Source organism: Hyperolius riggenbachi, chromosome 10 (assembly GCF_040937935.1).
Source record: "Hyperolius riggenbachi isolate aHypRig1 chromosome 10, aHypRig1.pri, whole genome shotgun sequence".
In the NCBI taxonomy this organism is placed as follows: domain Eukaryota; kingdom Metazoa; phylum Chordata; class Amphibia; order Anura; family Hyperoliidae; genus Hyperolius; species Hyperolius riggenbachi.
Window position 1 is genome coordinate 123,702,186 of NC_090655.1, and position 11,098 is coordinate 123,713,283.

Here is an 11,098-nt window from a genome sequence, read left to right on the forward strand (position 1 = left end):
TAATACCAGTTGCCTGACTCTCCTGCTGATCCTGTGTCTCTCTTACTTTTAGCCACGCCCCCTCAACAAGCATGCAGATCAGGTGCTCTGACTGAAGTCACCTGGATTAGCTGCATGCTTGTTTCAGGTGTGTGATTCAGCCACTACTGTAGCCAAGGAGTGCCAAGCAACTGGTATTGTTTAAAAGGCAACCTCCATATCTTTCTCACTTAAGGTTCTCTGTAAAGCAGCCAGGAATCACAGTCCCCCTGCCCAGTAAGAAAACCCACTCTTGCAACCCTCAAAAATCTTTACATTTAAAGATCAACTGAAGTAAGAGGGATATGGAGGCTGCCATATTTATTTCCTTTTAAACAATGCAAATGGGCTGGCTCTCCTGTTGATTCTTTGCCTTTAATATTTTAAGCCTGCCATAAACTGTACCGCCAAGAGTATGCCTGATCAGCGATGTCAGGCCGCTGTGGTCGATCGGTTGCACGGTCTAATGGCGAGTGATAGCGGGACGAGTGATGAAACCCCCTGGCACTGTTCCCCCAGTGTATAAAGCCACACATGGGGGGCACATTTATACATTACTTGTCCTATGCCGCCCACCGCTCGGTGCCTATTTGTCTTCGGAATCCCGCTTCTCCATTTGCACTATACACGCCGCCAGCGAATAGCACGTGGTTAGTGTGTGACGTCACACACACTAAAAACCACTATTCTCTTAACTAAGGCAAGAATGGTTAGCTGACATTCTCTGTAGCATTAAAGGGACACTGAAGTCTCGTTTTTGTACCTTATTTTCTTATTCAGCCTTCTTCAGCATTACATTCTAAACGCCGCATTCCCGCTGCAGAATGAGTTATTTATAGCCCTGAAATGGCCGAGCAAAGTTCCACGACTTTGCAAGTCGTAGATTTTGCTGCCTGGTATCCAGTCAATCTCTGCCAATCTTCGCTTCTCCCCGCCCCTCTCAGTGAGAGAAGACTGAGAGGGGCGGGGAGAGGTGGAGATTGACTGGATAAGAGGCAGAGCTACTTTGCAAAGCTCTGCTTTTACCAGGAAGCAGAATGATGCGTCCTGTGGAACTTTGCTAAACAATTTCAGGGCTATAAATAACTAGTTCTGCCGCTGGGATGCGGCAATTCTGCCTACAATTTAATGCTGAAGAAGGCTGAATAAGAAAATAAGGTAAAAAAAAATGAGGTTAAATAAGGTTAAAGACATGAGACCCTGTGCTCTGATTGTGGATGTAGTGTACAGACCTGCAGTATATTTACTGGATTACAGTTATGTTTAACACTTTCCCCCACCTTCTAGGTTGACTTTGAGAATCCTGATCTAGACCGGTTTCCTAACTTCAGGAACGTGGTTGGTTATGAGACGGTTGTAGGACCTGGTGATGTTCTTTACATACCAATGTACTGGTAAGGTATTTCCTGTACCTCCTTTTCTGTGCTCCCTTGTGTTGATTGTGATAGAATTACTATAGCTACCTTTTGTATTTAACTGATTCTTGTTGTTAGCAGCAGTTTTAACACTAATGTATTTATTAAAACTATAGCTCTTTGCTCCAGCTGTTACTTGTTGTACAACTGCCCTGTCTGTGAGGGTTAGTATAACTCCTGCCTGTTGGGAGTTTACTTCATTTATTTATAGCAAGGGTGCCCATTAACCGTACAATTTTCAGTGAATAATACATATTTTCAAATAGAATTATCCATGAATCCGGGGGAAAAAAAATGAACGTAAGCCCATGTTGGGCTAGATTACTGCTTCCTGAGTCTCCAGATGCTGCTCGCTGTCCTCTGAGTCCCTCCTGTTCCACATCTCCAGTCCTCTAAGTATTCAACTGGATCCCTCTGTTGAATTCTTTTCTGGAAGTTCCCCTAAGCGGCACTGCACAATTAAGAACTACGCAGGTATGGGTTTCGAACCACGCATGCACAGCAAAAGTCAGCATTTATATACATTCAGTCTTTAATTCTTCATAAATATTATATCGTTTGATTGTAGTCACATAGACAGGATTTCCTTACACAGCAGTACCTGGTGTGGATCTGGTTACAGCATCCCAGATTGAGATCCATTCGTTTGTTCCTTACGCATTGTCCAACTCACTGTGATTGAACGCACTTGTTTGCCTCTGAGGAAGCGGCCTTGGGCCGTGAAATACGTGTCAGGCATTGTTGGTGTTAGGATTGGATATCCTGTCTATGTGACTACAATCAAATGATATAATATTTATGAAGAATTAAAGACTGATGCTGTTCCTTTAAAACCCCTTGTGAACCGTTTTTTGTATATATTTATGCTAAGTGGGGTGGAACAGATTGGACAATATTTTATTCGTCTTTGTTAATTATACGCAATCGCTTTCTTTCACTGTGCATGCCCAGCTCAAAATTTCTCTGCGCTGCTCAATATCTTGGAGGCTGGGGGGATAATGGGACCAGTTACGGGAGGGACACCGAGGACAATGAGCAGCATCTGGATACTTGGGCCTCTTTCAGACAGGCAGTGAATTCTTCTGCACCGGCCGGGTGCTTGTTAGCGCTCTGTATCGGTGCTAGACAGGTGAGCCCCCCCTCTGCTTTCATTGAGTCAAATCTTGCTGCAGCCGTGCTCAGACGTGACAGGTCGTGGTCATCTGCCGCTGGGTAACATTACCGCGTGTCAGCGCTTGACATACAAGGGCCTCAATTCATAAAGCATTACTGCATGTGGTAATGCAGAAAACAGCTGACTTTACCAAGCACTTAGCAAAATGTCAATTCATAAACCCTGTTCCTGCATGACAAGCTACAATTACCGAGCAGTGAGGTAAATTACCACCTTGTGCGGTGTAACACAATGTAACAAATCAGCCAGCTACAGTCCTCATGTTACCGACAGCTGGGCTTCGGGAAAATACCGCATTTATATCACAGCTGTGAAAAGGTTTATGAATTAGCACATAGAAGTCCAAAATACCGAATGCAGTATTTTCCGTCCCAGATTTTTTTTTTTACCGCAAAGCCTATTATGAATCGAGGCCATGGTGTTACAACCAGCATTTAAATTGCACCTGAGTTGCATTGGCAGGCGACCCCCTATCTGAAAGAGGCCTTTGGAGGATGTGATTTAACCTACCACCATAAGCTTTATTCAGTCATTTTTTTTTTTTCTCCGATTCAGAGGTACTTCAAAGAATTGGTCAAACAGCATGGTGGATAGATGCCAATGCCATTACACCAGGTTTTCGATATCAGAAATATTTTTTCTTTAATGCTGTGGACCCAGGTTATCTTAGAGCCCGTTCACACTGCACGCGTTTCCAGCCGCGTTTTGGAAACGCGTGCAGGAGGCCGACACGCATGACATCAGACAGTGCATAGAGTGCACTGTCTGATGTTCACACTGCATGCGGTCCGGGAACGCATGCTGCACGCAGATTTTGACAAAACGCGTGGCTGTCCCATTCACTTTTCAGTGATGGGATCAGCCACGCAACGCACACAAACGCGGATGGCCATGCGTTCGTACGCATGGCCATCCGCATTTGTGATCTGAACGGGCCCTTATTGAAAAATACAATTGTTTGCTAAAATAGCATGGTTAATGAGCACCTTAACAACTCTTCTGATGTCCCTCCCCCCCCCCCCCCCCTTTCCATTATCCTTGCATTTTTTAAAGGCACACCCCTTCTGGTTGTGAGTATATCAAAAGGGTCACATGGATATTTTTCAGCCAGTTGTTTTGTGCCTGTGTGCTGCAGGGAGTCTTTCTATCCGGAGAGCTGTTATGAGTAATCGTTTGACTATCAGCCACCATTCGCACAATGTAATTGTGTGTGTTGTTCATGGTGATCGTATAAGACTGTTATATAGTCCAGTAGTTTTGAAATAAAGTTTTATTCTGTTTATATTAACGCTTAATATATTACAGGTGGCACCATATTGAATCATTATTGGATGGAGGAACAACAATTACAGTTAACTTCTGGTACAAGGTATCTTTCAGTTCCCAGGTTCATTACTGTTAGGTAAAGATGGTCAGTGACATGCTAATATTTGTATGCACCTTGGCGTTGGGCCAATCAAATGCATGCAGTTTGCCTTAAATTTGCTGGCAAGCACAAATTATTTGCATCTCATTGATTATCACTCCTATTAAGAGTTCATTCTTCAAGAACTTTGTGGTAATGGCAATCCATTCTCATTGAGAATACGTATCGCTTCTTGCAGAGATTCAAAGTCCAGACATAATTCCTATCTGCGTGGAATTTTCTTTGTGTTTCAAGGTTAATTGGGCACTCCCACTCTGCCCCATAATAAACACCAGGTTGTAGACTATTCTAAACATATTCAGTCATTAGCCCTGAGGGATTATCAGTTGGGAAGGTGAGTTGCTCTTAGTAAAGTTCTGCAGTATATGTGCCAGGCAATAAAATGTTGTTCCTCTATCAGTTCTAGCAGAAGGATGGTGTTCCACAAGGTGTGGAATGTTTGTGGGATTCACTTTTCAGCCAAACAAGTTAGGCAGGGTTCACACTTATCCCTGCGTTTTTTGTTTTTCCAGGCACTATTCAAATTTGTATACTTTTTTTCCGTGTGTTTAACACGGCTTACAAAAGTCAATGAGAATTTGCATTTAATGTGCAAATTTATGCTGCAAGGTGTAATTTGTCTTGTGCAATTGAAAACGTGAACATGATTTCAGGTGAAGTGTTTTTTTTGTTTGGTTTTTTTTACTTTTATTAGATGTGCAGCAATCGATTTTTTTTTACATATTCACAATTCACCTGTAATGTTCAATAAGTGTGAACCCTGCCTTGGTGAGGTTGCACACTGATGTAGGTTAGTTTGCAGCCCAGTTCGTTCTTTAGCAGTTGAGGACCAAGATCTTTCTGACAAGTCAAACTTAAATTTGCCTCCGAAAAAACAGTTGTCAAATGTTGCTTCATGCATGGGTTTATGAACCTGCTTAAACATGCCTCCTATTCTGGAAAACAGAACCCTAATCCAGACTATGCAACTTGTCTTCACACTATTATTCGTTATCCACCTTACAGTTGGCATTCGTTCAGTGCAGTCACCCATCAGACAGTCAAATAGTAAATGATTTACCACCCAGAGAATACATTTCCATTTCTCCAATTTCCTACTCGACACTGGTATTGTTGTCTTGGGGTGCATACACATGCCAATTTTACCACTTCCCCATATTTTTAGTACTAGGTAAGCTCTCATACTACATGGAGGTGGTGAAATTGGCCAATCAAAATTGGATATCTGTACGCACCCCTTTGGCTTATGAGATGCTCACCAGTAAATTCAGATTTACTTTTTTTTACTGTGGAAAGGTTAGAAGTTTGGGGGAAAATTGGCTACTGTTTGCATTGGAGTGATCTTCTCACTTCCTGACCCTAGGATCTCTATGGAGACATCAAAGTGCATATTGTGGTCATTGGGAGCAATGGTCAATGAGATGCAAATAAGTCAGAATTGATGCAAGATTATGCAAATATTTAAGTTTTTGCAACTTGTAAATAAACCAGTCAAATTCATCCTTGGAGTGGGAATTAATTGGTCAATTTTCAAGGTACACACTCCTGCATCATGTCAAAATGTTTGCATTTCAAAACTTCTAACATCACCATCTTGGCCTATAATATTTGTACCCTGGAGTTGATTTTCGACTGTTAATGAAAAATTAAATGTCCCCTATCCACCAATCTGAAGGGGAGACCAGATGCCTCTGTCTGTCTTGTGCATGTCTGGTTTATTTACATAACATTAATTATACTTAAAATATTTTATTAGGGTGCTCCAACCCCGAAAAGAATAGAATACCCTCTAAAGGCTCACCAGAAAGTGGCGATTATGCGGAATATCGAAAAGATGCTCGGAGAAGCTCTCGGGAACCCACAAGAGGTATGAGAGGATTCCTTTAAATTGATGTGTATTGCTTTCATTAGTTTCTTTGATCTAATCAAGTGTTTTTTCAAAGGTGTATCATTGATGTAATTGGTCCAGAATTTCTACATGTGTGGACATCCACAAAGCGCATACTTTTGGTGGAACTTGAGAACAAATTTGGAAAATGCTGACCTAACTGAATTTGTTCTATGAATGTAACTTTTGTAAACTGTAGATCATAGGCAATATACCGTATATACTCAACTATAAGTCGAGAAATTCAGGTCTGATCTACTTTTGTAAAGTACGGGGGTCGACTTATACTCGCGGCAGACCTAAATTTCTGACTTGTAGCCGAGTATCAAGCCACCCCTCTACTCTGCATCTGCTGCATTCTGCCACTGTAGTGCTGCCAGCCAGCCGGATTGTGTCCCCCCTGCTATGTTAGGATACCTGGTCGCCATTATGTCACAGTCCAGGAGACTGGACTGACCCCCGCTCATTACTGATGCTCTCCGGCGGCTGCTGAGAATGCCTGACCCCCGCTCAGCACGTAATGCTCCGGCGGCTGCAGGGGAAGGAGCCGCTCACTGTGGCCATTGTACCTGCTGGCTAAGATGTCTAAAGCAGCTCTGTCCCCAGCACTCACTGTATAAACAGCGCTGACACTTCAGCGGGGGAGCGGCAATCAGACAGGCTGGGCATGGGACAGTGATGCGGCTGGTGGGGGCGGAGCTTAAATCGCTGATGTCCTGTCAAGAAAAGCTGCTTGCATCAGGGACAGGCTGGTGAGGACAGTGATTTGTGGCCGCTCTAAATCCCTCCGTTCCAGCCACCGATCACTGTCCTCGCCAGCTGTCCCTGATGCAAGCAGCTTTTCTTGACAGTACACTGGCAAATGTAAGCTCGCCCACTGTCCCATGCCCAGCCTGTCTAATTGCCGCTCTCCCTGAAGTGTCAGCGCTGCTGATACAGTGATTATAGCGTCACTGTGCAGCGCCAGGGAGAGAGCAGCGTTCTTGATCCCAGCCAGATCTGAGGCAAGATACCTGGAACAATTAACCCTTATCTACAAGCATATTTCCAACACTGTGCTGCTGTTAATGTTATGAATTAACACATTAAAGGTAGCCATACACTGGTCGATTTGCCATTAGATCGACCAGCTGACAGATCCCTATCTGATCGAATCTGAACAGAGAGGGAACGTATGGCTGCCTTTACTGCAAACAGATTGTGAATCGATTTTCAGCCTGAAACCGATCACAATCTGTGGAGCCGCCGCTGCCGCCTGTCCCCCCCCCCCCCCCCCCCCCCGCATATATTACCTGACGCTGGCTCCCGGGCATCTTCTCCGCATCTTCTCCATGCTGCACCCGCTCCATCCCGGTGCTTCCTGTGTCACTCCGTGACCAGGAAGTTCAAATAGAGCGCCCTCTATTTGAACTTCCTGGTCACTGCAGTGACACAGGAAGCGCCGGGATGGAGCGGGTGCAGCGCGGAGAAGATGCCCGGGAGCCAGCGTCGGGTAATGTATACCGGATCGGCCGCCGCTAGCGACGCGCTCCCTACTAGCGGGCGATCGAGGGTAATTTCCCGCATGGCGCGATAGACGGACCGATCCGATTTCGGGAGGAAATCGGATCGGCGGGTGCGTTTAGCGCGAAGGATTGGCAGCAGATTCGATCCCAGGATCGAATCTGCTGTCGAAAATGCCGCGAATCGGGCCAGTGTATGGCCCCCTTAACAGCAGCACAGTGTGAGGAAGATGCATGGAGATAATGCAGGGTGATTTGTTCCAGGTATCTTGCCGCATACATGTAAAAACAACATATAAATAATGTACAGTAATCTCCTTAAAGGATACATTACCACTAAATATATTTAAGAAAAGGACGACTACTATCTGTGTGGAGAGTTGTACAATGGGTCGAGTTTTACTTGAGAAATCAACAAATTCCAGCTTGAGAGGGTCAAATATTGGGGTCGACTTATACACGAGGTCGACTTTTATATTTTGAGTATATATGGTAAGTAGAAGATGATTGAAGTCTGATAGGAATTTTTTAACCTTGCGGCAAGATTTTTTTTTTTTTTTGCAAGATTATAATTCCCTTACTTGTTATGCAGACTGGAATAACCGACCCTCCAACAAACTGAGAATTGAAACATTCTCCCTCACAAAGTATTTATTTTTAGTAATGTTTGTGAGCTGGTCATTTGTCACCATGGTATATGCCAATAGTTTGATAAAGACAATGCTGTTTGTCGGTAAGCGGGTTTTAAGGTTAGTTCTTTTAATACAAGATCCTAACTTTTTATTTTCTTTGCAGGTTGGTCCGCTGTTAAACACGATGATAAAGGGGCGTTATGAGTAATCTGACCTGTACAAAGCAATGGACTGGTGTGTGTGAGACTGCAGCTGCTTTCTTGACTCACTTGTGAGATGATGAGCAAGACTGACAATTGGAAGCACTTAGCTGGCCAACTCTTGTCCCATACATTTGGTTTACACCACTCACTACTGTATAATTGTACATATTCTGTCTTTATATTTCTTGGTTGTTGAAAACGAGGAGGATAATGATCAACAAAACAATGCAACACCAAATGTTCTTTGCACTCTATTCAGACAGTGGACTTGATGGCTTTTTTGGGTCATTACCCACTGCATGTTTACCACATCCCTTCACTGCTTCAAATACCATATCCAAAGACCTGGTCAACCATCATACGTTGTTTTTGCTTTCAAGGCAAATTTCTGTTGGGCTTTTCTGTCCAATTTTTGTTCTGCCATTGCACTTGATTCTGTATTTAAAATAAAGCTTGAGCCGTGCAAACATCTTTAAAATGGAACAACTGTAAACAGGTGAATGCAGCGGACTCGGGCTACTAGTTTGGCTACACAAGTGTCATTGCCATAGAAATCGTAGAAGATCTCCTGCCAACTCGCTGATGTACCAGATCTGGGGAAATGTTTCTACAGTACAACGCCGTTTAGAAGAAACTTGTATTCAGCAGCCGTTATCAAAACTTTAATCTAAACTACAGGGTGAAGCTGGAATATCAAGGCTACGATTAGAAGATTGTGTAATTGTATTTACCTCTACAAACTGTTTTTAGTGTTTGTTTGCTTTTTTCATCTGAAGAGGAAACCAAATTTTAGAACTTACTGATGCCTGGATTGTCTATATTCATCAAGTTGGTCTCACAGCACACCGTTTCCCTCAATTGTCAGGACACAGGGCTGTCCATTTGATTGTTTGCAGATTCACAATGATGAGGAACTTAGCACTGTATGTATAAAGCTGCAGTATGGTTACAAAAGGCTTGGTTTGAAAATACCTATCAGCTAGTGTTGGTGGGGCTACCATTTTGGCATGGGAACCAATTTCAAAGACACTTTTTACTGTATCGGACTATGGGTGTGATTCATGAAAATCCTGTAGGACTGACCTGCGTAGGGAGTGCACGGCAATTTTCAGGTTCCGCTATTACTACATCTCACATTACTAAGGTAACATGCACATTGGTATCGTAACATGCATTATTCTGCGCGTTACTATAGCAACATTTGCATTACCCAGGTAGTGCAGGTTTCGGTATAGTGTAACACTCGCTATTTCCCTGTCGTTGGTACCAGTGAAATTGCTGTATGTTCCTTGCACATTGCAGTTTTACCGGACTTGCGTGGATCAGGGCCTATGTGGCAGATTCTGTTTCCAGGAATACCTCTGTTTGATTTTGTCATTATTTAGCAGCATATAATATCCCTTTTCAAAAAGATGCTTTCTATAATTCTGCATTTGGAAATTCTTTGAGCGCTGTAGTTATCTTGTAAAAAGTAGGTGTTCAGTTACGTATACACGCTAGGTAGAACTTGGCCGAGGGAGCCTTTCAGGGTTGTCTTGACCGAGAATCCAGCAGGGACTATAAGTGCTCCTGAGCTAGTTTAAAGGAGCTTTATAGAGAAATAAGCAAAAGTAATATGAAAAAAAAAATACTGTACAGCAATAGTAGTAAGAGTAGTAATGGTTCGCTAGAAAGTTAAACAATGATTCGGTTAAAATGGTAAAATTGAAAATGACATCTTGATTGCGAATCCACTTACCGAGGGACTGCAGATGAGTTCATTCTGGCCACGGGAGGAAATGTAGGCTTTTCTAGGAAGACATCCTCCCTCCCTTTGGTCAGCAGATTTGTTGTTGGATTATTCCAAAGGCATGTTCAGCTTCCACGGGAACAATAGTGTAACTGCCACCTCTTGTTGGAAGCTACGCTGCCCCTATGGCAGCATAGTACCTATAGGACCCCAGGCTGATACTGACAGCCACAGCTGCAGACAGACAGCACATCCCAAAACCTGGCTAAGTGTACTGACTATGTGCCTTCTGTTACAAGCACAGTTCACTTTGCCGGCTTCTGTGATGCAATGTCTATCTGCGGCTGTGCCTGTACCATCAGACTGGGGTCCTATAGGTACTACGCTGCTATATAGGGGCAGTGCAGCTTTCAACAAATGGGTGGCAGTTACCCTATTGCTCCCGTGGGACCTGAAGATGTCTTTGGGATGATCCGACAATACCTATTGAACCAATACTATTCTTACTATGTAATTACTGTACAGTATGGTTATTTTATAATTTATTTTTTGCTAATTTCCCTATAGTGCTTACTTGAAGATCCTACACAAGTTCACTGTTCCCATCCTTACCACACCTGTTAGAAGCCTTTCCATCATGCCACACAATTGTTCTTCCCCATTACCTTCAATAGCACCAGTATGCATTGCTCTGTATTTCTAGTGACCGGTCTGTACAGCACTTATTCACCACAGTGTCATCCGCAGGATCGAGCTTGATCCTGACAGGCGACACAAATGGTGGGCGTGGTATGTAGCTTCACAGCAAACTGTTTGTTTTATTGTACAGATATTGTGCAGGATCAGATTTCGCCTGTAGGTGTGCAGTCTAATTATGCCAGGATCTATGCAGACGTCCTTGGAGTGATACAACTTGTAGGAATGTCCATCCTAAGGTAATTCAGTACTGGTGTAGGTAAGGCTTCTCTCCCAGTTCTGACTATATGATTTACCTCCATTAATTGCTGTTGCTGCTTAGCCCATAAATATAAAATATGTAAATAAAAAATGTAATCAGCTGCAGTAATATGCCTTTTGTGAGGTGATAGTAAATGACCATAACTGATATTTA

General features: G+C 43.3%; 1 protein-coding gene across 2 annotated transcripts in view; it reads left to right on the top strand.

The window, feature by feature from the left end:
- HIF1AN (hypoxia inducible factor 1 subunit alpha inhibitor) overlaps positions 1–10,124 on the top strand; it is a 37,308-nt gene extending 27,184 nt beyond the window's left edge. Inside the window, exons 5-8 of one of the 2 annotated variants that reach the window (XM_068257881.1) lie at positions 1,306–1,412; positions 3,913–3,976; positions 5,790–5,900; positions 8,219–10,124. In XM_068257881.1, coding sequence (XP_068113982.1) covers positions 1,306–1,412; positions 3,913–3,976; positions 5,790–5,900; positions 8,219–8,263 — 327 coding nt within the window. In that variant the 3' untranslated portion in view covers positions 8,264–10,124. Of the gene's footprint in view, positions 1–1,305; positions 1,413–3,912; positions 3,977–5,789; positions 5,901–8,218 lie in introns of those variants that run through there. The other variant, XM_068257882.1, reaches the window with a different exon arrangement.
- Positions 10,125–11,098: the final 974 nt, after the last annotated feature.